This window comes from Anabrus simplex, chromosome 2, assembly GCF_040414725.1.
Source record: "Anabrus simplex isolate iqAnaSimp1 chromosome 2, ASM4041472v1, whole genome shotgun sequence".
Lineage (NCBI taxonomy): Eukaryota > Metazoa > Arthropoda > Insecta > Orthoptera > Tettigoniidae > Anabrus > Anabrus simplex.
The window spans coordinates 637,816,258-637,844,179 of NC_090266.1; the positions used below are offsets into that span (position 1 = coordinate 637,816,258).

Genomic DNA, 27,922 nt, shown 5'->3' on the forward strand with positions numbered 1-27,922 from the left:
TTTAAATGAAGCATCAGACTTTTAAAGAATGGGCAGTGAGATTCATACCTATGCAAGGAATTGACAAATCTGTATTCTAAAACTAATATTTTTGAAGATTTGATGTTTTGCATTTCATCTGAGCTAGAAATAGACAATATGTACACATTTACTCTTCACAGATCACCAGAACACATCAACTCTCTTCTCACCAAGGAACCCTCCCCCCCCCTCCTTTGCTGCGAGTACTCTTTTAACTATTCTCGGGATTCTCAGAACAAGTTTTTCTAACACTGGTGCAGGTATACTTTGCCAGGCATTCTGCAGGATGTCCCACAGCTTTTTCGATGAGGAAGGATGATGCTCTTTTCGGTCTTGCTGATCCAACTCTTCCCACAGCAGCTCAATTGGATTCAAGTCTGGGGATAGGGTGCCATTCCATTAAAGACTATTCCCCAGAGTTTTGCTTGCTTTGCAGGTAATTTATGCAATAGCGAGACGTGTGTTTGGGGTCTTTGTCTTGTTGGAGATCAAACCCACGTCCAATAAGTTGCTGTCCAGACGGAAGAGCGTAACAAGGGATGATGGAATGGTAGCCGTTTTTGTTCACTGTTCCATGAATTCGGTGCAGTGTACTAACTCAACTGAATGTGAATCAACCCCAAACCATTACAGAGCCCCCTCCATGTTTCACTGTAGGTATTATACAGTCAGGGTGCATTTATTCCAATGCTGAATGTCGAACAAAAAACTCGTTGCTGTTGCCCGAAAACTTTGAACTTGGACTCATCTGTCCACAGCACCCTTTTCCAGTCCTCAGCTGTTCAATTTTTGTGGACTTTAGCCCTCTTCAATCTCTTCTGTTTATTCCCATGTCATAGAAATGGCTTTTTACTTGCAATTCGCCCACAAAGATTAGCACCTCTGAGGCGACGCTTAACTGTAGTCACCAATACTTTACTCCCAAGCTGCGTGTTTAATTGATTTTGATTTCAGGTGCCATTATTCCCCTATTTTGTTGGCTGACTACAACAATATACTTATCAGCTTCTGAAGTTATTGGAGGCCTTCCAAATCAATGTCTGTCCTTGTTAGGTCCCGTTTTCTCCATGCATGAAATGGTATTGCTAACTTTTGAACTTGGGATTTTGAGCTTTCTAGCAATTTCCCATATCGTATACTTTTCTCCTCAAAGAGTATTAGTTGCTGAGCATAACTCTATGCTGAGTATCTTTCCATGGTCTATTATCTACAAAGAAAATATAAAAATCATGTTATATTTGATACCAATAATGTCACAATATTAATGCAACTTCTGATTTCTTTTTAGATGAGAACTGAACCAACTCCCCTTCCAATAAATAAAAAGCAAGCTGTTGCACCAGAACACTTAATTAAACCACATAGAGCGCACCGACTGAGCAATAACTTGTTGACGTGACAGACAGCAAGCTGTGAGTGGCGGGACAGTTACCAAACACGCGTGACCTTGAATGACCTTCCGCGCGATCACTGGCATCAACTTACTTGGAGACATGTTACACTTCCGGCAACCTTCAGAACTTGGTTACAGTAATTTAATTGTCATTTAACAATCATTAAACATATTCATGCAGGTACATACGTTTTTTCTGGAAACTTTTGTCCGGTGGTGTATGTATATATGCAGAGGTGCCAACTATTGCGGATTGTCCGTAATAATTACGGATTTCACCTCACGATTACAGAATTACGGTCAAAGGGGAAATTATTACGGAAAAGCTGACATTATCACGAAAAATAATTTTGAACGGTGAAAAAGAAAAGCAGGAAAAAATTTTCAATCCTTTCGAGCCTTTCCCCTAAATGGTCCTTGTTTTAATGCTTGTGAGTTGACAACGATACTTATTCGATCGTGACTTCCTTTGCTACCCACATGCGCTGTAAAATTCATTGTGAATGAAGGAGCTCAGGCGCTGCCCTTCTCCACTATAAATCCTTCAGTAATGTTGTATTTGCTGTGTTAAGTGTACCTGGAAACAAGTAAGGCCTACATCAAGCAAATCTGCACTGGAATCGCTTATGGTTCAGAAGACGAAAATGTCATCACAATGGGAAGGATGCTTCGAGAAACACTACACGGAAAAGCAGCTGCTGCGTGGGAAAAATGCTACAAGGAATGTTTTATCACAGAACTAACAGGTTGTGTGCAAATTTTATTGTGTAATATGCTATATTTTCGAATAGATTGCCAGAGGAAGGGGAAAGGGGATGTCATTATCGACAAGGAAGAAGCATGTTTTGGACTTGACTCAAAATTCTTCTTGGGGGCAGAGAGCGATTACTGATAATCCACTTCAAAGGTTGGCACCTCTGTATATGGATGGATGTATGTGTGTAATGTATGTATGTATGTATGTATGTATGCACGTTATATCCTCAGACCAAAGAATGGGTGGATCACCAACAGTTCTACCATCAGTTGTCATAGATTTCGTGGAAGTCACTAAAAAAGTGTAGTAGGGAAATGTGAAGTTGGTAGTTTCCTTTTAGTTGGTTGGATCCCTAACAGTTCTACCATAAGTTGGCATAGATTTCCTAGAACTCGCTGAAGAAGTCTACTGGGGAATTGAGATGTTTCTTTCATATTATCAGAGTCTATGATGAGAGTGAGGCAACCAGACAGATTGATAAAAATAACACCTAGTTCTAGCCCATACCTTATGCCAGCTGTTTCTGTGAGGAGTTCTGTGTAGATTTTCAACTCCAGTAGCTTGTTGTTTTGTCATTACTGCTGAAGGATTTTTCAGATACTCATTTTAGGAAATGGGGAGAGGGTCCTTTGTCACTTCAAATATATTTTGCTTGCCAGTGGTGGGTTTTTGGTGAAGTTGTGATGATACGCTGTGAAGAATTAATTAATAGAGTGGATTGCTTTTCCTATATGATTTTCAAAAATTGATTGTTTAGTTTTGAATCGAAGGCCTTTTCTTGTTTTCTTCCGTTTATATATCCTTCCTATTTGGCTGGAAACATCTGTCATATCAAATTATATCTGGTGAAGCATTTAATTGTGGAGGAAATAATACACTAACTCATCATTAACAGACTTGTTATATAAAATAATACCAATTTAATATTTCAGGACCACTCATGGACGAGCTCTTATTTTAGATGGAATAATCCAATGTACAGAATCAGATGAGTTCTCATACCAGGAAATGATATCATTCCTGCCGTTATGTAGCCATCCTTGCCCTAAAAAGGTATATATATATATTTCCTAATTAATTTTCACCTGAGGCTTTAAATTGATTTGTTACGTATGATCTCTGACTTAGTACTTAATAAAAAGTACAGAAGAGTGGGTGTAATTTCAGGTTTTGATTGTTGGTGGTGGGGATGGAGGAGTGGCCCGTGAGGTTACAAAGCATCCATTGGTGGAAAGTGTAGTGCAGGTGGAAATTGATGAAAGAGTCTTGAATGTATCGAGAAAGTATTTGCCCTTCATGAGTGCAGGACTAAGTCATCCTAAACTAAATGTCCAAGTTGGTGATGGTTTCAAGTTTATGTCGGAACATAAACAAGAATTTGATGTAATTATCACTGATTCATCAGATCCTGTTGGTAAGTGTAGAGTCTATTAAATTCTATAATATTCGACTATGGTGTTTAGTAGTACTGGAAAAACAGACAAATAACAAATCAACCTCATGTATAGGAAGACAGGAGCATACAATAGGATAAACACAATGACAGGTCAGTGTGCGAAGTGGGAGCAACAGAAAGTGAATGAGGGAACAAATTTATAGTTCCCTCCCTCCACTCTGACCTGTCATTGCATTTATCCTGTTATTTGTTCTTATTCCTGTTCCTATCTCTCTATACATGCCTTATGATTTGCTAATGGATCAATATTCTTTTCCTTTCTTGTTCTATATTTGTTTTCTTTCTCTTATTATTCTTTTGACTTGTTTGGTGTTCTTTGTATCTCGTATGTAGTAGCAGTTGGTTGTTAGGCAGGCAGATTTGTCATGCTGGCAACCTCCTACTGATTACATGTTCTCAACAGATTATTTAGAATATGTAATCTCGAAGTGAGATATGATAAAAGTCTCTAATGTTGGAGGAAATAACAAATTTTACCTCTATCATTTGCATAATTTTGACAGAAATATTTTCTTCTGGTATAAGCAACTTAAAACATACCTGTTTGTATTCTTTATGGTTGTGTACAACAGAGTTGGTTAACTGGCGGTCTTTAATGTCTGTAGTGCATTTCAGATAAAGAAGGAATGTTAATTATATTTTAAGCATATCCGAGTCCAGTTTGAAGAACCGGTGAAGATTCATGATAGTAGCAAATTAACAAACTACAGTATATGCTAGCATTAACTTGCACTCAAACATCCAGAATTTGAGTTGAAAATTTTGATTGCACATTGTATGTAGATATATTTATGCAATATGTTGTTTATGGTTACAGTTCTCTCACTCTATTATAGGTGTCCCTATATATCATGTCAGTTCAAATGATGATTGTTCAGACAATTATACAGTGAAATACGGTTTCAAATGTATTTTAGGATACTTTAAAATATCTTCTTCATATACACACATCACATCATACTGCCAACCACTACAGGGATACGCACATCTCTCCATATGGGGTTGGTGTCAGTAAGGACATCTGGCTGTAAAACAAGGCCATACTTACTTACACATATGGCTGATACCAAATGATTGAGAAATTACCAAAAAGAACAACGTATATAAACAATTAATACAAAGTAAGATATTTTATTCATTGAATCTGTTAAAACACAGAACAAATGTGCCTTGAATTGGACATTAAAATTGCAAAAGAAAGCAACAGAAAGGAAATACTAGCTACAAAATTACCCACTTGAGTGGTGTTGTGCCTCTGTGAATCAGTTAAATGGAATTTGTTTTGTTATTGGTTGACTTTGACCTATTACCGGTCACATTTGTTCACATATATTTAACCATGTTTCACATACTGAACCTAGATGAATAGTGGTCAATATTTAGTCAACCAATACCGAGACAACTGTGATAGTAAACAGTCCAGCCACACTTGTCTGATGGAAATTTTACCCATACAAATATACTAACACAATACCTTGCAGAAGAGAGAGGAAGTTAACTTGACCATACACAAAATATTGCAGTGGCTCCATATTTATCCACTGTCCTCTAATGAGTTTTCACTTCACAAAGAAAAATTAGCAGCATAAATTTAAATCTTAATTTTCAAGTTTGTTTCCTGAAGGCCTCACTTGTATGCTGCCAATTTTTCAACTTTCCATATGTGCGATGTTATTGAAATAAATAAATAAATAAATAAATAAATTTATACTACTATACCCTTTTACACTATCACATCACTCAGAGAGAAACACTATTTCAATTCTCATTTATCAACATAAGTTCATCTGTCATCTCAACCATAGCAATGATTTCATCATGAACTAAACATTAAATAGTCACAACATCTCCATTATTATTTTTGATGATCCATAAATTCAGTATTTCCACAGTTCCTGTATCATAGCAATTAACTACACTTCTCTACTTGTAAAATGACCTAAATTACCTTCTACATCCGCAAGATTCTTCTATCATCAAGTTATCCAGTAAATATTGAAATATTTGCATCCGGGAGATAGTAGGTTCGAATCCCACTATCGGCAGCCCTGAAAATGGTTTTCTGTGGTTTCCCATTTTCACACCAGGCAAATGCTGGGGCTGTACCTTAATTAAGGCCACGGCCGCTTCCATCCAACTCCTAGGCCTTTCCTATCCCATCGTCGCCATAAGACCTATCTGTGTCGGTGCGACGTGAAGCCCCTACAAAAAAAAAAAAAAAACTAAAAAAAACAACAACAAAAAAACCACAATTGAAATCTACAACCTGTCATTCTCCTTCAGGTATTCAAGTCAAAAATATAATCAATTTAATTAAATTATCACATTGCAAATAGATGAAAATTATGTACAGGAATAATGCTGAATAATATACTAAATATTGGTAAAGACATGTTACTTATACGTTAAATGGAGATAAAGGTGCGTCCACCTATTCCATATGTAAATATCAGTGACAATATAATTATATTTTCATTAAAAAATTGGTTACAATCTCATTAAAACATTACTGGGACTAGTTTTGATCTTACTTGAGGTAATTGTCGGCCGTTACATATTCAAAATTGGCATGATTAAAAAATACTGAAAAATACAAAACATCTAAATGTGATAGCACTTTTAAAAAATCATAAGTCTTTGGTGAAGAATATATATATTTTTTTTTTTTTTTTGAAAAATGACACCAGTGTCCATCAGTTATTGTATAATGTAAAGTTTGTTAAGTAAAATGGCATTGTTTTGATTAAGTTGTAGCTGTAGGAACCAGTCATGATCTTGATTACACTGTGAGTTACGATGAGAGAATGTATTTAACAAACTTGAAAATTGAATGACGAGGGGCATCTATGAAAGAGAAATGTGGAACACTGTGGCCCAGTAAATGTTTGTAGGCTGTCCATATGGATCAAATGTATCTTGTCCTGAACAGTTGCCTGGAATGATAAAAGGACAAAAGAGGATCAAACTGTTGTTCGGTTGAAGAAAAGGAAAATGTAAAGACTTGTATTATACAAGACGTAATCCCCTCTTTCACAGCTTCATGGGTGTCTTTCAAATACGGCGGAGTGCATAACATTGATTGCTATATTGAAGCAGAGGCTGGTGGTAGGAGTTCAGGCTGAGGGAGGGACGGAGGAGAGGATGTAGGAGTGGTGACAGGCTGATAGGTATACTGGCGCTTCTGTTCATATTAAGTTTGTGTTTATTATAGACAAGAATGTACACGTCAAAGCCAGGCTGAGTGGCTCAGACGGTTGAGGCACTGGCCTTCTGATCTCAACGTGGGAGGTTCGATCCTGGCTCAGTCCGGTGGTATTTGAAGGGGTTTAAATACGTCAGCCTCGTGTTGGTAGATTTAGAGGCACGTAATCGAACTGTGGGACTAAATTCTGGCACCACGGCATCTCCAAAAACCATAAAAGTAGTTAGTGGGACGTAAAGCAAAGTAATAATATTATGGTTACGTCAAATAAAATGTCAGACTTTTAGGAAATTTCATTTAGGTTGTAATTTGAAATAAAATTTTTAAAAAAATAATCATTTAGATTAAAAATTTAAATTTAAAAATTGGGATTAAAAATTTAACACCTTTTTTTGTTAAAAATCAAACCGAAAAGGGAATGAAAAACACTTATGTAATCATACTCTAAAAAGTGACAAAAATAAGCTTCAGAACCATCGTACATAAAGTACATATATGTTGAATACAGAAATGAGAACAATAATTTAATTGGTTTATAAACATCTCTATGATAACCTTACCGATGCTAGCCTTGATGAAATGTAATTTAAGTTAACATACTCACAATAGAAAATTACTTTTGGGATGCAATGGAGAATTGGTCCACTGAGTAGAGTGGATCGATATTTAAAAGAAAGCTAATTAATCAATTGCAAGTCAAAATTATTTTAGTTACATTTTTATAAAAAATGAAACAGAAAACTGCTAAGTAAGAAAATGTGAAGCAACCACCTTCACTAAAGAAAATACAGATCATTGAGAAACAATTTGAAAGAGTTAAAATGGAATTATCAAGGTCAAGCTTAGTGGACATATCAAAGTAAAGGTTCAGGAAACTGTTTGAAAAAGGCTCGAGTCATGTGGAAGGAGGATGGTAGTAAAACACTTGTTACACCATCATAAAATTATTTTGATTCAGGTTAATAAAATCAACGGGTAAATTCCAGTGACAAGTTAAAAATTAAAATTAAGTTAAGTGAAGTTACATCAGGACTTCGACTTGCTTACCCAAAGAGAAGCCAGAGCTCCCGGGCAACACGTCTGATCAAGGTGATCCAAAAGCAAGAATTAATTCACGCTCCGACTTGCTTCCTGAAGGTAGCATACGCTAGGTTGTAACACAGGAAACAGCAGAGCAGTAAAAGTAATCAATGAACGCACAGGAGTGTATCTTTTGATGGTCTCAACCTATCGTATTTAAATATTTGCTTGTTGTTTAGTTCCTGGTAACTTCTAGAAGCTTGTATCTTGTGCAACCTAAGTAAGCCATGGCGCAATAGGCATGTGTTTTACTGTGCTGTCACGTGCTGCAAGTTCCAATGATAAAAATTTTGATGATCTTGATGAATTTTGAAGCAGCTCAGACATTGACTCACTTTTTTTCTCTCTCTCTCTCTCTTTTTTTTTCAGTCACGCCGAGACAGGTAGGGACAGAAAAGGGCTAGGAGTTGGAATGAAGCCCCATGACCTTAATTAAGGTACAGCCCCTAGCATTTGCTTGGTGTGAAAATGGGAAGCCACGGAAAACCATATTCAGGGCTGCCAACTGTGGACTTCGAACCCACTATCTTCTGAATGCAAGAACCGAAATTAACACTTGCTCACGTTGGGCTGAGTGGCTCAGGCGGTTAAGGCGCTGGCCTTCTGAAACCCAACTTGGCAGGTTCGATCCTGGCTCTGTCCAGTGGTATTTGAAGGCGCTCAAATACGTCAGCCTCATGTCGGTAGATTTACTGGTACGTAAAAGAACTCCTGCAGGACTAAATTCTGGCACCTCGGCATCTCCGAAAACCATAAAAGAGTAGTTAGTGGGACATAAAGCAAATAACATTATTATTATTAACACTTGCTCACAGCACATTTCGCAGATGAAATCAAACCCTCCAACTATGTCTAATTTAGGGGTGGGTTAGTGAGTTGTTACAAACCATGATACAGAGGTGCAGTGTTCCTTAGCACAGGCAACTTCACACAATATAGCCTTCTGCTCATTACTGCTTAGGTCCTTGAAATATTTTACAGCATTACTGACATCATCTAACTCTTAAAAGTACTCAACCAGATCACAGAGATGTTCTTGTATATAGTTAGCTGATTCGAGCCAGGAACTCCAGCAGTTTAATATAGGCATCAGGAAAATTTATTTTTTGCTAGTGGCTTTTACGTCGCACCGACACAGATAGGGCTTATGGCAACTATGGGATAGGAAAGACCTAGTAGTTGGAAGGAAGCAGCCGTGGCCTTAATTAAGGTGCAGCCCCAGCATTTGCCTGGTGTGAAAATGGGAAACCACGGGAAACCATCTTCAGGGCTGCCAACAGTGGGATTCGAACCCACTATCTCCCGGATGCAAGCTCACAGCCGCACGCTTCTAGCCGCACGGCCAACTCGCCCGGTTGGGAAAAGTTTGACAGACTGTTCACTGTGATTGTATTTCTCCCAAAGGAATTTCAAATATCTATGTTTGCGCTTCCTGGTATTTTTTTAAATGCTTTCCTAGTCGTACAAGATGTTGCATGAAATGAGTCACCATTTTGTTGTTGAATAAAATGTCAATAAACTCAAAGAAACATATAGGCCGACTAGGCCTACGATGAAAAACATACTATGGAAAATTGTTCTTGCACAGCACATGCTCAATATGGCCACAATTTTGATTTCTAACTTCCTTCAAATGAATACTTATGTTTGCGATTACCCTACGGCACGTCTTCCGTGATTTCACTGCAAGCTTGAAGAATAAGTCTTCTGAGCTCTGTTAAATCATGTGAACGTTGCAGAAAAGTATTTTTCCTTTAGTTACCCTTAAAGAAAAGTAACATGGGTCTTGGGCTGGTCTACTGGGGGCAAAATTGTCACTCATTGAAATGACCTGGAAACCTGGGTGGAATGACCCGCATGTCCAAACGCTCATGTAGGAATTCCAACACAATATTTGCACTATGTGGCCTGTCTCCATCTTGGATGAACTACTGTGTGTTGAGGAGAAACAAGAAGCTGTGGAATAAAGTTACAATTTCTTCAAAGAAAAAGAGCCAGTAAGTCCGTGACTGGAAATTGCGGCCCACACTGTAATCCTCGGAGCACGATGTCGTTCATGAAGCACTTGTGGATTTTCAGTAGCCCAAAAGCGTACATTTTGTTTCATTAACCTCACTGTCCAAATGAAAATGCACCTCGTCAGAAAACCAAACATTGTTAAGAGTGTGTTGCCTTTCCTCTGCCCAGTGAGCAGTCTCTGCCACTCTTGTTCATTGGTGATCATCTGTGCAGAGGTCCCCTTATACGGGTACATATGGTAGTCACTTTTAAGAATCCGTTGAACGAAGCGTCTGGATATTCCCATTGTACTGCTGTCATTTTACACGATTTGCCAGGCTTCTCTCTACAGCAACTCGTAAACCCCCCCCCCATGGCGCAACAGCCCCCGAAGGGCCATGGCCTACCAAGCGACCGCTGCTCAGCCCGAAGGCCTGCAGATTACAGGGTGTTGTGTGGTCAGCACAACGGGTCCTCTCGGCCGATATTCTTGGCTTTCTTGACTGGGGACCCCATACTACTTCGATATTCCTGTGAACAAAAAGGCTTCAGTCGAGGTTGCTTCGGTTCCAATGTTGTTCCTGCACTTTCAGATTTCTCATATGCCTGTGAATGGTTAAACTTCCCAACCACTCTACACCGATAAGTATGCAGTAGTGAAATGGATTCGAAGAGTAAGCATAGCTGTGGTTTTTGTTACGTAGAAGAAAATGGTGTCATCAAAATAGAGTTCATCCTATTATAGAAAACAGGAGCTTTTGCCTTTTCTATTCGGTTGCTGTAAGTTGTATAGTCCCAAATGTTTCATAAGTTGTGTACCTCTTCAATAAACAATTGCGTCTCAAAGGTATCACTTTTGTTCACCATTTTGCAACAGCACTAGAGCGGAAATACATATCACTGGCAGGAAACGAAGGGAACATCTGAAGTGGGCAGGTGTGTGTGAGGTTCACAGCACTTATCACTTGTGTGTGGTTGGTGAATTGCGTTCGACCACTGCCAGTGGCGTTTTTGTGGGTGATATGGTACGTGTGAAAGCAATGTTGCATTTCCATAAAAGCTTGAGACCGCCCACAGCCAACCTCTGTTGTGTGGTTGTGGTGTGGTTGCAAGGTGGTACGTGTGAAGGTAGTCTTAAATGCTGGACACATGACGATAAGGTTTCATCAGTAGCGAACTCTACTATGCCCAGCGTCATGGCTAGGAGACTGACTGACACCTGATGAAATGTTTGTGCTTTCAGAGGCTACAATTAGACAATAAATAATTATACACAAGTTCTTAGAAGCCATATTCCGGTTTGATTCATAGAAGTTTGGAGAAGGGAAATGCTTGCAGGGGTGAACAAAATATAAGCTAGTACATACGACTCATCATAGTGCGTGAATGTTACATCAGATGAGTTGAGTGGGGTTAAGAAACATCTTCAACTTAATAACATATAAACTGAAAAGATACACACTGAATTAAAAACACAATTGATAAAAATTTTGTAAAAACATGTAATGATCCGTGGTGGATTTCTTCTTCTTAAGAAGAAACACACTAAAACCAAACCCCATGGTGCAACAGCCCCGAAGGGCCATGGCCTACCAAGTAACCGCTGCTGAGCCCGAAGGCCTGCAGATTATGAGGTGTCATGTGGTCAGTAGACTAATCCTACAACTGAAGGAGGTGCTGTTCTTGGTAATGTGAAGTGCCCTTAAATTGGATTTGGGCTCTCATTTTTGTTCAATAACAGGTTTCTTGGATTTTGTCAGCTCTGATGTTTGACATTTTCTTTCCAAGAAATAAGTCAAATTATTCAGAGTTGGGATATCAGTGGAGGCAAATTTGTTTCTCCCATTCACTTCTATGGCTGGACTTGATCTTATTTAGAATAAATTCCTGCAGCAAAATTTCATAACGCACAACCTGACCTTCCAGGCAACACTGTTTTTTACTAGTAGAAGGCTGATCAAATGTACGATCACATAAAATAACATCATGAGGAATAGCCCAGTAGCACTAAGGTTAGATTTTAATTGATATATCAATTTGCAGTATTCAAAAGAAGATCCACTAGTACAATTATGGAGATAAAGTGAATGTTTTATGTGCTGTGAAACAATCAAGAATTTATTATTGTACTTTTCATTAATTAAATCGCAAAAAACTGTGTTCTCAGCACATATGGCTAGGTTATCTAACAAATCCCTGGGTTCACCTTGAAGAGACAACAGTAGGTAGTGTAACCTTTGCACATTGTCAGTGCGGATATTATTAATAACTAAGCTTTCAAAGGTGTTCCTGAAACTCAAGTATTTTGTCAAACTCCCTTAAAAACAGGGAATTCAACGGGAGGGAATTTCAAGCTAGAGCAGCTGGATCGAGTAGAGTTATCAGAGACAGTGGATGCATTAGTGATGGGACATTCGATTCATTTTACTGAATCGATTCATTTGATTCCGTTCACGTTACTGAATCGATACAGTGATCCGATTCACGGCTCATTGGTCACCGCTCTTACTGCATCTGTGTAGTATGTGCTGGTGGGACTGCAGCAACAGCATTCAGTGCTCGCAGGTGCCATGTGGTCTTCATACTATGAACTCCTTTCTTAGAAAAAATGCTAGTTACTCTAATACATCGAAGGTTTCCGGCGACGCAGTGTGGCAAAGGTTAGGATTAGGAAGGTAGCAGCCATGGCCTGAATTAAGGTACAGTCCCAGCATTTCCTGGTGTGAAAATGGGGAAACTACGGAAAACCATCTTAACGGCTGGGTGGGATTTTTTTTTTTTACGTCGCACCGACACAGATAGGTCTTATGGCGATGATGGGACAGGAAAGGGCTAGGAGTGGAAAGGAAGCGGCCGTGGCCTTAAGTAAGGTACAGCCCCAGCATTTGCCTGGTGTGAAAATGGGAAACCATGGAAAACCATTTTCAGGGCTGCCGACAGTGGGGTTCGAACCTACTATCTCCCGAATACTGGATACTGGCCGCACTTAAGCGACTGCAGCTATCGAGCTCGGTATGGTGGGATTCGAACCCACCATTCCCCGAATGCAAGCGCATAGCCACGCGATATTAACCGCACGACAACTCGCTCAGCCATTTTTTGAAAGTATGTATTTTTTTCTATCAGCTGAGGATTTTTTTTTTAAATCGTCATATTTTGTATGGGCTACCCGAGATGTACAGTAGCCCGCTGGTTTTCTGATTCAACATACTGTTATTGCGTCTGTCCATATATGATTGAAGTCTTGCGCAACGATGTGACATATGAACTGAGAGAATACTGAGCCGTTCTTCCCAATATAAAACAGGTACTTTTGAGTGGTCATGAGCATGACTCATAGTCATAGGGCAGGCTAGAGTCGACTAAGTTATAATACTAAGATTCATTAAACTAATAAATAGTATAACCAAATAGCCTACCTACTTACTAGCTACTTCAGAATTATGTTGTGACTACCCTTTTAATACTGCAAATAAATCTATCTATTATTTAAACCTCCCTGTAAGAAGAGGACAGTGAATGCAAAAGGGTATTATTTTCAAATGAGCTGAGCTCGAGAGTCCATTATAGCATACGATTCTTTCAGTGTAGCATGGCTCACTGTATGTCTCGCTGCAGTGAGCCGATGAGGAGCCGTGCGTATCTTGTGTCTCACTGAGCCGGCTCGTTCACGATTCTTTCGGTGTGCCATGGCTCACTGTATGTCTCGCTGTAGCGGAAGCTCGGCTCTCCGCGTGTCTAGTGAGCCGATAAGGAGCCGTGTATATAATGTGTCTCACTGAGCCGGCTCGTTCACGATTCTTTCAATGTGCCATGATTCACTGTCTCGCTGCAGCGGAAGCTCAGCTCCCCGTCAACGTCCAGTGAGTGTGCCACTCAGCACTGTCCGTTGGGAGTAAGCTGAATCGTGTGCCGTGAGCTCGCCGTTCCTGTGAATCGATTCACTCGGACACTTGAATGAATCGATACACTGCTTCGAATCATGCATTCAGTAGCCAACACTAGGATGCATTACTAGAACTTGTGGGTCTTTCAAATGAGCAAAGCAATTCTTGAATCTTACCAACTATTGCATATCTGTTTTCAAATTCATCGTGGTCTCCAAAGTGAGTTTCACTAGATTTTGAGTCTAATACACATTCTAGATACTCCCTAAGATTACTGAATTCCAAATTTCTGGCAGCCTATTTTGCCTGGAAATCAGTTCATAATTGTTGATTTATCTTGCTTCAAATAATTTTCGAGCATAGTTAATGACTAGGGTTCGGAAGTTTAGGACCTAAAGAAGTAAAAAATATGCAAGCAAATATGCCCTAAAACTAGCTAAATATGACCTAAAACTATAAAATATGACATGAATTTTTGGGATAGGTAGAGTATCACTAACGTAGAGTAAACGTCTTAAGTGCCAACTCGTGATCAGCGATAATACACCAGACACATTTAATCATACAAACTGATAGAGAGCTACAGTACATTAAAATTTTCAACATTCATTCAGTATCATAGCCTTGAGATGCAGTTCTTGCTCAGTTTTCCTAAAAGAAAACAAAAAACCTTGAAGTATTAGCATGCTTTATGATATCTGTTGGTGTAAGTTACAAGACACTGCCTAACAGGAAGTTTATTGAGTTCATAATCGTACATATCTCTTAACCTTCTTCTTTGCCAGCATTGCACATCATGACCATGTGCATTCTCAGGCTGTTGAAAAGAAATCTCCTTCGAAGGTCGCTTAGTATTTTTTGGTAATGGGAGAAGCTAATATCTACGTCACATGATGTCACAGGAGCGTATTTAAACATAGTCAGTTCACTGCTTCTTAGCTGTGAGTCGTTTTTGCCTAAACCAGATCCGTTACCCTCTAAAATGGCACCAATTCTGCACATTGTTGCGTATCCTTCATTTACACTCAACACCTTACTAAGTTTGGTCTTCACTGCAACTGACACTGTACCTCTTGCTTGTTCTACTTTGGATATCATATCCTTTAATATTCCCAAAGTCTCACATAATTCTAAACCAGCAGTTTCTAGGCGAGAGATAGTTTTCGATAGATCTCTATAATTTGAAGAAATATATACTAATTGTCCCGACAAATCATTGAAAAACCGTTCCTGTGCTAGTTTTATTGACGATACCTCACTACTGTCAAAAGTAGAAACAATTTCTTGCACAGTTTCATAGTGTTCACAGTAGTACTCTACTGCGTTAAGCCACGTTCCCCAATGGGTGAGCACGAACACCAACTGGTGTATGCACAGGAGCCAAGTAGTTCTAGTCACCTTAGAGAGCTTATCACCGAGGCATGCCGATCCATTATGTTAGAGATGCTGCAACATTGTGCGCAGCTATGTATTGGCAACGGAGGTCGCCATTTCGAGCTGGTGCTGCATCAAAAGAAGTAGGTAACTGATATCCTATCACATGTTTTTCCTAGCTTCTTCCAACACAGCTCCATACCGTATGCCACTATACCAATGGCCTTTTCAAGGCCAAATAAACAATAACGGACCATTTATATTGGTATTCCAAATAAACAATTCAGTATGTGGAAACTATTAAGTATGCAACCTTGCCACATCCCAGTCAACTGGCTGAAAATTTAAAAAAAAAATGTTGTATTCAAACCTTAGAGCACCGTCCATTATCACAACTCTATGCGCCCCTGCTAAGTGAGCTATTTTTTTTTTATTCATGTCAAAAGTACTTACAGTGAATGAAGTTAATATAGTAATAATGCATAACATGTACATGATACATGAACAATCTCCTTCTTCTTCTCTTTCTACTGCTTTTCCCTCACCTGTGGGGTCGCACATGTGGATTTGGCCCTGTTTTACGGCCGGGTGCCCTTCCTGATGCCAACCTTATATGGAGGGATGTAATCACTATTGCGTGTTTCTGTTGTGGTTGGTAGTGTACAGTGTCTTGTATGAATATGGAGAGGAAAGTGTTAGGACAAACACAAACCCCCAGTCCCCGAGCTAGAAGAATTAATCAGAGGTGATTAAAATCCCTGATCACCGAGCTCGATAGCTGCAGTCGCTTAAGTGCGGCCAGTATCCAGTATTCGGGAGATAGTAGGTTCGAACCCCACTGTCGGCAGCCCTGAAAATGGTTTTCCTTGGTTTCCAAAAAATCCCTGATCCAGCTGGGAATCGAACCCGGGACCCTTCGAACCAAAGGCTTCAACACTGACCATTCAACCAATGAGTCGGACATGATACATAAACAATATAACATTGAGTTGACAGTATGTTTACCTTTTTGCTGCCTGGAAGTTAGCAACATCGATTGCATTTGGTGTACCACAAATCAGGTCTTCCAGAGTACATGATGTTGGACACTGACTGCATTCGAGCAGGTGGGAGGACGTCTGCACTTCGCCACTTTCTCATAGTGGTGACTCCGTACAGAAACCCCATTTCATTAAGTTATTCTTGCATTTAGTAACACCAGACCGTGATCTAGTGAGCTATTGTGAGGCTTGGCATGCAGCACACACTTTGTAGCCTGTAAAATACCTGTTCCTGGTCTGTGTGTGCATCTCTTGTTGTAAGGCACATATTCTTCGTATCTGTGTTTGTTTCATGGGTTTATTCAGGAGCTCACAACGAATGAATAGAATTAATGGTGGCGCTCACGATTCCTGCTGGTTTTTAACCTATAAACATACATCTCATTATATTACCATGGTTTCGGTAATTATATTACCATGGTTTCGGTAGAGGAACCGATGTATTTCAGAATTGTAAACATTGCTTGATGCATAAAACTAAATCGCAAGGGTCTCATGGACCACCCGATATATGCTCATGATTTAAGTGATTTGATAGAATCTGAGGATGTTCTTGTAGAATGAAACATGTCCTTCTTTGTTTAATAATACATATTTTTACAGGTATGTTATAGTGTTATGTGTTATTAGTTTTTTGATAGGCTGAAAACTTTGAAGTTACATTAACTGAGTTGACAGTGAAAAGAAGGGCTTATATCTTTAAAAAAGAAGTCTTTCGTTTCAGCATTAAACTAGGAAATCTCCACTTAATTTTATGTTTAAGTAGCTCAAGTATCCCTGCTTTGCTACGGAATTTTACATTCTATACGGAATTCTAGATAAAATACTATGCACGTTGTGAGTGAGATTTAGTTAGCTTGCATTGCTCTTAATATTACCTGAGAAACACCATAGGAACATCGCCATATGTCATTTCTCATATAATGTCTGAGTTGGGGAGTTTTCATTGCAAAGACAGGCCCCCTCTCCTACTTCCAGTGATATTTGAGTTGGGGAGTTTTCGTTATAATGGTGGTCATCCTTGTCTGCTGCCAGTCGGTGTCGAATTGAGGTGTTTTCATTATAATGGCAGGCCCCCTTGCCTACTGCCAGTAATAATAATGTTATTTGTTTTACGTCCCACTAACTACTCTTTTACGGTTTTCGGAGACGCCGAGGTGCCGGAATGTAGTCCCGCAGGAGTTCTTTTACGTGCCCGTAAATCTACCAACACGAGGCTGACGTATTTGAGCACCTTCAAATACCACCGGACTGAGCCAGGATCAAACCTGCCAAGTTGGGGTCAGAAGGCCAGCGCCTTAACCGTCTGAGCCACTCAGCCCGGCCCTACTGCCAGTAGCTCTCAACTTAGGAAGTTCTCTTTATAATGGCAGTGTCCTTTGCCTTCAGCATCACAATTGAGTTGCATAGTTGTCATTATAAATGCAGACCCCCTTGCCTACTGCCTTGCAAATTTATTTGTCCAGAGTTGTTGAAATCACGATCTGTTTGGGGAGTTTTCATTAAATACTGATTAGGGGGACTACGGTAGAGTAAGGTGTTGTGTTCTTGACCATCTCTTTCTGTGATTCAGTAAGAGTAAAATATCTGAAGGAGATACCTGTTTATTAAGAAGGGTTTAGAATTTGGTTCAAGCTGGGGGATGATAATCGAGTCTCCATCTTCAGCACTACAGAACATAAGAGGATACTGAAGAACGTCATAATTACGATGAATTTCATTGATCCTCACCCACTTCATGTCTCTGCTGTGAAGAATGAAATTCTGCTCGTCAAACTCCTGCCCAACAATCACCAGAACCACCTCGCTGTAAGTGCGTTATATTGACCCCTACGTTCAGCTGGTAGTTGTCGGTCCGCGTAAATCAGAACTTTAAACTGTTGACTTTCTGGGGCATTTTCCAACACTGTTTTAAAGTCTCGTATAAAAGAATTGTGCGTATGCATAAGTTGTTGAAGTTGTGAAATTAACTAAGACTTCATGACTGGGAAGATATTGGACCAAATTTTCACCTCTTTTTCATCATTGCAGACAAAATATATTTGTAAAAATTAGTGTGTTTCTTGTGATGAAGGTAACAAACTTCCGATTCTGTGGTAAACTTGGTCTTGAACTTTAAAGTTGGTTTAAAATGTCCCTCATTAGTTCCAAGGGACATAATTTTAAAAAAATCCATTATAGTTCCTAATGTTCTTTAAAGAATTGCTCAGACTCAGGTTGATCATTAGTAGGAAGGTGTACCTTTACTCCCTACAACACAGACCGGGGCTTCTTTCTTTCCATTTTTTGACTGACACCACTTGCAATTGACTTTCTGGCCAATAGCAACATCCCTGTCATTACTGTAATCTGTACTACAGTTGTACATGAATCCCGATAAAGATATTGTTTTCCACGGGATCAATTGTTTATTTTCACTGTCTCTCCTAACAGCTTTTATATTGACTGCAGGATTTTTTCTTTGTGTACTATATTTTCTAACAGTCTTCCTATTAACTTTATGTTTTCTTTTAGTATTTTTTTTTACAGACTCCCTATGTTTTTTTTCTTCACCTTAGTGTTATCGGTTAATCTATCGCGGTGCTTGTTTCCTCTTTGGTTTTCATTGTATGTTGGAACTTTTGAACCAGTCTTGAGTCAGAGGGAGAATTTAGATCATCATCGACACTTGTTTTTAGGAAGAAGATGAAAATGAAAAGAAATTGTCGATTTTGTCATTGGCAGGGGACCAGACAAAAAAAATACTTGCAGGGCTAATTACATGAAGTGATGTAAGGACAGGGCTAGCAATAGCAGGTGGTAGTTGATGATGGGGGAAATAATAATAATAATAATAATAATAATAATAATAATAATAATAATAACACCAATAACATTAACAACATCATCATCTACAACAGCAATAATGACATGTGGCCTCCAGAGAGTCCTGGTGCAGGTCTTACGAGTTGAAGTTGTATAGGCGACCTGCGCATCTGTGAGTATGAGGCCCTATCTAAGATGAAATCTAAGGCTGGAGACCTACAAACAAACAGCTCCTGAGCCATAGGAATTAACTAATGAAGGTTAAAGTCCTTGACCCAACCGGGAATCGAACCCTGGACCCCTTGGACTAAAGGTCAGCTTGCTAACCATTTAGCCATTGAGCCGGATAGGAGGGACATACTAAGATATGAATGGTTCAAAATGTAATGACATCATGGGACCAGAACTCTTAAAACGTAATAATACAGGGCTTCTCTCAGCAGGCTCTTCAGGTTGTGCTGTCACATTCCCTTCCCTATACCCCAACAGATGGTAACAGTTTATTTCACCAGCAGCCACAATTTCACAGTGGGTGGTGTGTGAGGTGGGAAAGGACATGTAAGCCTGGTACTCAACCATGGTTCTGTGCGTTTTCGCACAGTACGTGAAACCGTTGTCAGTTGTTACACATGTGATGTACGACACTAACCCACACCTAAGATGGCAGCAAGTCAGTGCCTTATATTAAGGAAGATAGGAAACAGAAAAAAAACAGGAGCTGTCTCCCTTCGCAGGTACAAGGTACCAATACACCGTCACTAGTGATGAGCTCCATGCCTAACAAATCCTATTATGGAAAGGAAAAGATAATAGTCATCTATGAGAAACTGCAGTATACAGGAGCTGTAGGTCAACAGGAAGACTAAGGGTATGACAAATAAAATTGACTTCAGTGATCTGTATGAAGCTGTGATAGAAAGCAAAGGCATATCTGATTGTATTGGTGTAAATAAGACAGCTGCATGCTGAACCTCGTCTGTGTTTTTCTTTTCTAGGTATAGAAGATAGATGCAGGGGGAAAAAAAGGATAATAGTCAGCTATGAGTAACAAGAAATACAGTTTACAGAAACAGGAACTACAGTACAGTATATAGGACCTCTAGAAATGTCTGGTTGTACAACTATAGCATTGTGATCAAAATGGTCAGAAAAGTTGGAAATTATTAAGAATAAGAGATAGAAGAAGACAAATATAAAAGAAAAGATGTGTGTGACAAATATTTAGTTCAATGAACAGTATAAAGCTGTCTGATCATATTGCATTAAATGAAAGGATTCACAGTGAGCACCATGAACTTCTCTTACAGAATATTGTCTTCTTCCTGCAATCTTTCTGCATGTATTATGCAACTTGCCCATGCAGAAGTTTTAACGCTCACCTCGTTCGCAAGTCTGTCAACATGTGCTTAAGACTGAAGAACGGTAGAAGTGTGGTGCCAACATCTCAAAAACGGTTGGTTTTAGGGCTTTAAAACATGGTTGTTGGTCATGTAGGGACTTGTTGATATTTGTTCCTTGTATCATAAAACTTTAAAATGAGCTTTGTCTTTTCCTCATGCGACAAAATTGATTTTTGCCTATATTAGCCTCTACTCTTAGGCATAGGGCCTAAATCTAGGACCGAAGCTGAATTTTGCAAAATCTTTTCTTAGTGCACCTCCAGGGCAGAAGATAAGCCTACGTTCCTGATTTTAGCACTTATTTCGGATCTAGAGATCTCTTGATCAGTGCGTAGTATTTGGCTTTTATATATATAGATTTATCTCTGACGAGGGGAACCCACCAAGTGTAACAAATCGATTAGCCAGAAACTTCACTCAGTGAAAAAGGGGTTGAAATAAGCGAGCACATGTTTTGGGTTATCCATAGACATTCGACCGTTTCCAAGAAAATGACAATCTCAGTTTCCGGCATGCATTATTTGCCTGGTAGCATCAGGTAAGTTCAACTGATGGAGTAGCTTTCACTGCAGTCTCACACTTTTGTGCCCTGTGTTCAAATCAAAATGATATTGTTTTTTGGGTTTCATTTATTTACTTTCATCCATTGATGATTACTATATGAATGGTTTTGTTCAATGTATTTTGAAATGTTGTTGTCCTTTCTCTTCTATTAAAGTTCTGTCTGGCAAATGAACTGTAAAACATCAATTGTTCTTCACTTATTGCACAGCAAAGGGATACCACAACTAGACGCGATGCAATGAAAAGCTATGCATTGATTCATAATCAGTTGCAAGTGCCAGTGTTTGAAAGAAGGATCCGTTATGCATGATTTGTCACAAACTCATTGCCAACATGTGAAATCTTCAGTAGTGTTAACGACGTTTCTTTTCCGAGTTACATTCCCACTCAGAAATGTAACTGTGGCAAACCTACCTTCGTGCGATGCTCGAGGTGTGCAGAATTTCTATGTTTCAAATGTTTCTGCAGTCGGTATCATCTAAGGGAATGCACCATATCTCCCTGAAGCATTAATATAAGAATGAACTTACAAAACAGTGTAATTCCTGAATTTTTTTAATTTAATTTCATTATTCGTTTAACTTCCAGGATTGATTCTTCCTTCAGACTCAGCAAGGGATCCTACCTCTACTGCCTCAAGGCAGTCTCCTGGAGCGTCAGACTTTGGGTCGGGGATACAACTGGAGGGAGGACCAGTACCATGCCCAGATGGCCTCACCTGCTATGCTGAACAGCGTCCTTGTGGACAGTGGGAAGATTGGAAGGGATAGACAAGGTAGAGGGAAGGAAGTGCTCGTAGCCTTGAGTTAGGTACCATCCCGGCATTTTCCTGGAGGAGAAGTGGAAAACCTTGGAAAACCACTTCATTGCAGAGCCGGAAATCAAACCTAGGCCTCTGGGGGTGGCAGCTAATCACACTAACCACTACACCACAGAGGCAGACGCACTGAAAAGTACCACACACATATATATATATATATATAATAAATACATAACACTTATTGTGAAACCCAGTTATAATTTTAAAATCAACATAACATCCTTGTATCCACTAACTTTATAAGAAACATTCATGTTGTAATCATCAGTGGAAATAAGTAGAAATTAAAGAAAAAAAAGGATTATCGTGATTTAAACACAGGGCACAAAAGTGTGAAGTCTACTGTGTCATTTGAACTTATTACATCAAAAAATTTGACCGTCATTTTCTCGCAAACAGTCAAGTGTCTGTGGGTGAGCTGAAACATGTGTTCGCTTATTTCGGTCCCTCTTTCTGTGAGCGACGTTTCTGGGAAATCGGTTTGTTACACATGGTGGGTTCCCTTCATGTGTTGACTCAAGAGATTCTTGATTATCATGGAAGGGAAAGTAGAATATTTTCCATTCAGCTATTCATAATTCTCTCATTTGTGAAGTCAAATTCTAATTATCTTTCAACCCTCCCTAATTACACCTCTTAAAATAAGTGGTATGGTCTTGAACTTTTCCTGTAATTAGTCTTGTTTAACAAGGAGGGGGAAAAAAGTGCTTACAGCACTTTTCGATCACTGTATGGCAGTAATGGAAACTCTGCCAAGGGAAGCTATTGGACCTCCTGCTGACAGACATTCCTAAACTTTCAGAGATGGGCAAGCATATGAAATGCAATCCCTAGAACCTGGCTTATGAAATTTGGTAACCATAATCTTACACACTATGTACCTGCTATATATGATGCCCTAGTGTAATATGACTCATGCTGTTAGTTAACTTGCATAATGATAGCTGAATGACTTTTTCACTGGCTTCTCACCAAGGTAACCATGGTTTGAATCCCACTCAATGCCTGTGGAATTTTAAAAATCAAAGGTCATGTCCGTGATGATCAGATTCCACATAGAACTGAAGGTCCTGTGGCTATGCTCATGATATCAACAGTCATGTAAGAACTACAATCTTGTTTTAACTTGTGTTTTACCGAGCTCGATAGCTGCAGTCGCTTAAGTGCGGCCAGTATCCAGTAATTGAGAAATAGTGGGTTCGAACCCCACTGTCAGCAGCCCTGAGGATGGTTTTCCAAGGTTTCCCATTTTCACACCAGGCAAATGCTGGGGCTGTACCTTAATTAAGGCCACGGCCGCTTCCTTCCCATTCCTAGGCCTTTCCCATCCCATCATCACCATAAGACATATCTGTGTTGGTGCGACGTAAAGCAAAAAAAAAAAGACACTTGTGTTATGGTTGGTAGCTGCTGTTGCTTGAGTGTGTGCTGGTTTATCTGCTAACAAATGGACTGGTAAATGTTTTGCATATTTAGCCAGATGGCTTGTAAATTTCATGCTGTGGTAATGCTGGCAACAGATGACACAGAAGCACCAAGAGGCCAAAACAACTCTACTGTACATTAAGAAACAATTTACACGGGAGTGTTATAGCCTTTTCTAGCAACCGAACGATTAAAGTGGTATTGCATTTGAAGGACAGATATTTTGAGTGATAGTGATGGAACATACAGTAGTAGAATACATTGTTCGAAGATAGTGATGTGTTTCAACTTGCCAATCAGTTCCATTTCTTATGAACAGTCAACCCCTATATAAAGCAGAATCACAGAAACACACCTTGCAGAACATCTATGGCAGTGTTAAGATTGCTTTTAACAATAATACTTGCCAACTATCCAGAAATATAAAGTAACACTGAACAATAAGCAGTAAATAAAAACAGTTCTTGAATGTGCTGATATGTTGGAACACAAAACTGTGGGAATTAAGAGCGTATGCACACCAAATCCCAGAAAGTACACAATATGAGATTCGCAATTCACTACTGACATTTAAAGAAGTGAGTCAAAGAAGCTGCTGCTGTTATGGGCATCCAAACTTTTGAAAGCTATCATGTATTTCCATCACCAATTCAAACATCACCATAAAATAGCATTAAAGAGGATCACAGAGTTTTTTACTAGACAGGATGTTCCTGCAGGCACTATTGTGGGATTTAGAGAATTCAAGTTTGTAATAATAATGTTATTGGTTTTATGCCTCACAAACAACTTTTTTCTTTTTTTCCTTTTGAGATTCCAAGATTCGGAAATGTCCTACAAGAGTTTTTTTACTTGCCAGTAATTCTACTAGCATGACAATGGTATATTTGAACACCTTTAAATACCATCAAACTGTGCTGGGAATGAACCTACCAACTTGGGTTCAGCATTTCAACCTGGCAATTGGAATTATTATGAAAAGTTACAGATTGCATTACTGTTAATGCAGTTAATGATGATACGGTGTTCAGTAGAGACCCTGATGATGAGAACATAAATTGTTGTCGAACAGGAACCCTCAGTAATTGAGGAGATGATGGCATACTGTTATTCAATAACTTTCGTTGACTACCCACTCATGTACCATTCAGGTGCTTTTTTCCATGTCAAAATACCTTAACAAAGAAATTGTACATTTGCTACCCTAGTAGTGTGGAATTAACTCCTGAAATTGTTAGCCCAGTGACTAGTTTTGAGAAGCTTACATTTTAAGGGTATGGCCTGGTTGTCAGGATCCCTGGACCATTTTGCAACTTAACCAACTGTCAAATATAGGGCCTGACTGCAGCACCAATGGCAAGGAGTCCTGGATCTTTGCTTTCAAGTTTCATTCTTTACCATCAGACTTTGGACATTGGTATAGCAATTTGAAAGTTCCACCACTGTGCATTTGATTTTTGAATCAGAGTAACCAACTTAACATATGTGCTCTCTACGCACATTACCAAACTACACAGGCTATCATTCATCTCGATCTCTGAAGAAGAGACAGTAATTGAAGGTGTCAAATTACTGTATGGGAAGCTGGAAGAGGGAACTTGTATCATTATTGTTTTTCCTGAAAAGAAGATGTATAGACATGCATATGTTGTGAACAAAATGATTTCTTCTCAATAATTGGATGTTACAGGCCTCAAATCAGTATCGGCAGCAAGGGACTATTTCGTTAAAAATGACAAAGACACATGTGAAATTTCATTCGAGGATATTTTGTATATCTCTGCCAACCATAGTATGTACGAAAGACAAATCTTGTTTTAGATTTTCTAAATCTCATTCAGTAGATGGCTGATATCAGAATTTATGTAAGACAAGGGACAGTTTAAGCACAAATGTCTGTTGTGAGCTAATGAAGAGCATGGAAAATATGATAAAAGTTTATCATTTGACTTAGTATGTACAACTGTGATCAGCAGTGTTAATGAAAGAGATGTTAGAAGTTACCCCACTCAAGGGTGTAACTTTGGACACCCTTATTTTTCAGCTTTTCAGGCATATAATGAAGTCTGACTCGAATTAACCCAATAGCATGGAGTGACGTGTAGCCGTCTGCTGCTGTGGAGTGACGTGTCTGACATGCATTGCACTGCATCTGCAGTGTTGTTCCATCTCGTGAGTTTACTTCGAAATATGTCCGAGGTCTCTTGATAGCCACCTAGATAAAGCTTCATTCTTTTGTTTCATATATCTGTCTATCCATTTTAACAATTTTTCACCTCGTTATCGATGTGTAAAATTCATCGACTATTCACTCGTGTACTTTTCCCACAATGGTGTCGGTAAACAAGGATCATTTTTCTAGTGATGCTATACAAGACCGTGATGAGCCTGAAATTATACGGAAGAGACTGTTGTTTCTGACACTTTGTGTTAGATGTGGTACTCCTCATCATCATCATCATCATCATCATCATCATCATCATTTCCCTTTATCCAGCTGTAGCCGGGTAGGGGCAAATATGGTTCCTCTCCACTTTCTTCGGTCTTTCCACCACTCCTCTTCCAACACTGTGTCCCAGTCCAGGTTTCTTTCTATAATGCTGCGTTGGATGGTATCCTTCCATCTCAATCGTGGTTGTCCACGGCCTCTCCTTTCTTGAATTTGCATTTCCATCACCTTTTTTGGCATTCTTTCGTCGCTCATTCGCTTTATGTGCCCAAACCATCTTAGTCGGCTCTTCTCTATTCTATCATTCATTTTTTCCACTCCAATTTCTTCCCGGATTTTCTCATTCCTTATTTTGTCTCTTCTACTCTTCTGTATCATACTCCTCAAGAATTTCATTTCGGCTGCCTGTATTCGACTCTCATCCTTCTTTGTCATTGTCCAAGTTTCTGCTCCGGGGTACGTAATACATCTTGTACATAGTATCCTTTGCTTCCATTGGCACATCTTTGTCCCATAACATATTTCTTACACTATGATAGAAACAACTTCCAGCTTGAATCCTTTTACTAATCTCAGCATCCAGTCAAGCATTCTCCATTAATTCACTCCCCAGGTATTTAAACGTTTCCACTACTTCCTGGGGCTTGTCTGCAAGTCTAATCTGACCTTTCCCTTCTTTCTCCCCTCTAGTCATAACAAGAGTTCTACTCTTTTCTACACTTATTTTCAATCCACATTCTTCAATCTTCCCATTCACCACATTCAACTGTTCTTGAACTTTCCTGTCGTCTTCTCCCCAAATCACAATATCATCTGCAAATAACATCATGTTCATTTCTCTTCCTCCATATACTGCTTTTGCCATTCTCATGATGTCATCCATTACTATTGTAAACAGGATTGGTGATAGAACACTTCCCTGTCTCAGCCCACTAGTTATTTTGAACCAACTTGTCCTGCCAACTTGTGTTTGCACGCAACTATAGTCCTCTCCGTGTAAGGACGTACCCTAAGGGTGCAACCTTACCCTTTCACCCCTGTAATATTAAGATATTGATTTATGGTTACTTTTCTTGCTGTTGGGTCTTTTTCAGTGTCGGTAACCATACAGTATAGGGACCCTACTTGCCGATACGACGTCTTACATTTACCGTTAATCTGGCACGTTGGCAACGTTCAATCACTGCTCTAGCGTGAAGTGCGTGTTGCCACCGCATCGCCGTTAAAGTCACTAGTGATACATTTGCGAGAATATTTAAAGCATATTTTCTTTTTCTGTGGGATTGTAAATCTATTTGGCTAATACCAGGTAAGTAGGATTGTGGCATGTTCGGATAATGCATTTAATAACATAGTTTGTGTGAAATGATGAAAGTGCTCAAATACGTCAGTCTCATGTCTAGATCTACCGGTACATGAAATAACTCTTGCGGGACGAAATTTTGGCAGAAGAACTTATAACATTATTATTTTCAAATCTGCAGTGAACTTGAAAGCTGACCTAAATTCTGTTCACGGAGCTTGGCACATTAGTATTCCTGTATGTTTCCTGATAAGCTTGAAGATATAACCAGCCTGCAGGCTGAAAATATGCCCAATAATCTCTCTCCTTACTGGTTACCGGTATTGAAGAGAGAAGGAAATATTCGCGCAAAAGAAAGGGAAGTCATTGGATGTCTGGAATTTTCGAAAATCACACTGCAAAGACTTATTAAATAAATTGCATCGTTTAACACGCCCCTCTTTTCAAGAATGTGGTTATAGTACGCCTACTGTATATCAAAATAAAGACAGATAATTTGAGTGAGAAAGTGTGTTTATTTCCTTAATTCCTCATTGAGGAGATATTCATAATTATCTTGATTTATTTCATCTTATCTTTTATCATTTACTAGGGTAGGGAAACATTCATTATCGGTGTTTACATTGAGGTTAGTTTGTTATGGTTATGTCTGGTGATTTTAATATGTAACCAGGCAGGTTGGCAGCAGTGATCAGCCATTACAAAAAAGAGAAAAGAAGAGCATCGGGCGGCAATATTTACTTTCTGGGGTATTTCCTTACGTGGCAATTACTATACAACATTCCTTATACAATGCCATGATCATTTTTATTAATTCCTGTCCAATTCCTTTTTGCACCAGACTGTCCCAAACTTTCGTCCTAGGGACACTGTCATATGCCTTTTCAATATCAATGAATGTCATCACCATATCATTCCCGTACTCCCAATGCTTTTCCATTAGTTGTC

The 27,922-nt window shown here is 39.2% G+C and overlaps 1 protein-coding gene across 5 annotated transcripts in view; it reads left to right on the plus strand.

Annotated features, from left to right (window-relative positions):
* The window catches only part of LOC136862981 (spermidine synthase), a 281,341-nt gene that overhangs the window by 128,062 nt on the left and 125,357 nt on the right, over positions 1-27,922 (plus strand). For 4 of the 5 annotated variants that reach the window (XR_010859107.2, XM_067139285.2, XM_067139284.2 and 1 more), the window contains 2 exons: positions 3,104-3,224; positions 3,339-3,585. The exons of the other annotated variant lie outside the window; for it this stretch is intronic. Coding sequence is in view for 3 of the 4 variants with exons in the window: in XM_067139285.2 (XP_066995386.1) it covers positions 3,104-3,224; positions 3,339-3,585 (368 nt within the window). In the remaining variant the exon portion in view is untranslated. The remainder of the gene's footprint in view (positions 1-3,103; positions 3,225-3,338; positions 3,586-27,922) is intronic. 5 annotated transcript variants of the gene reach the window in all.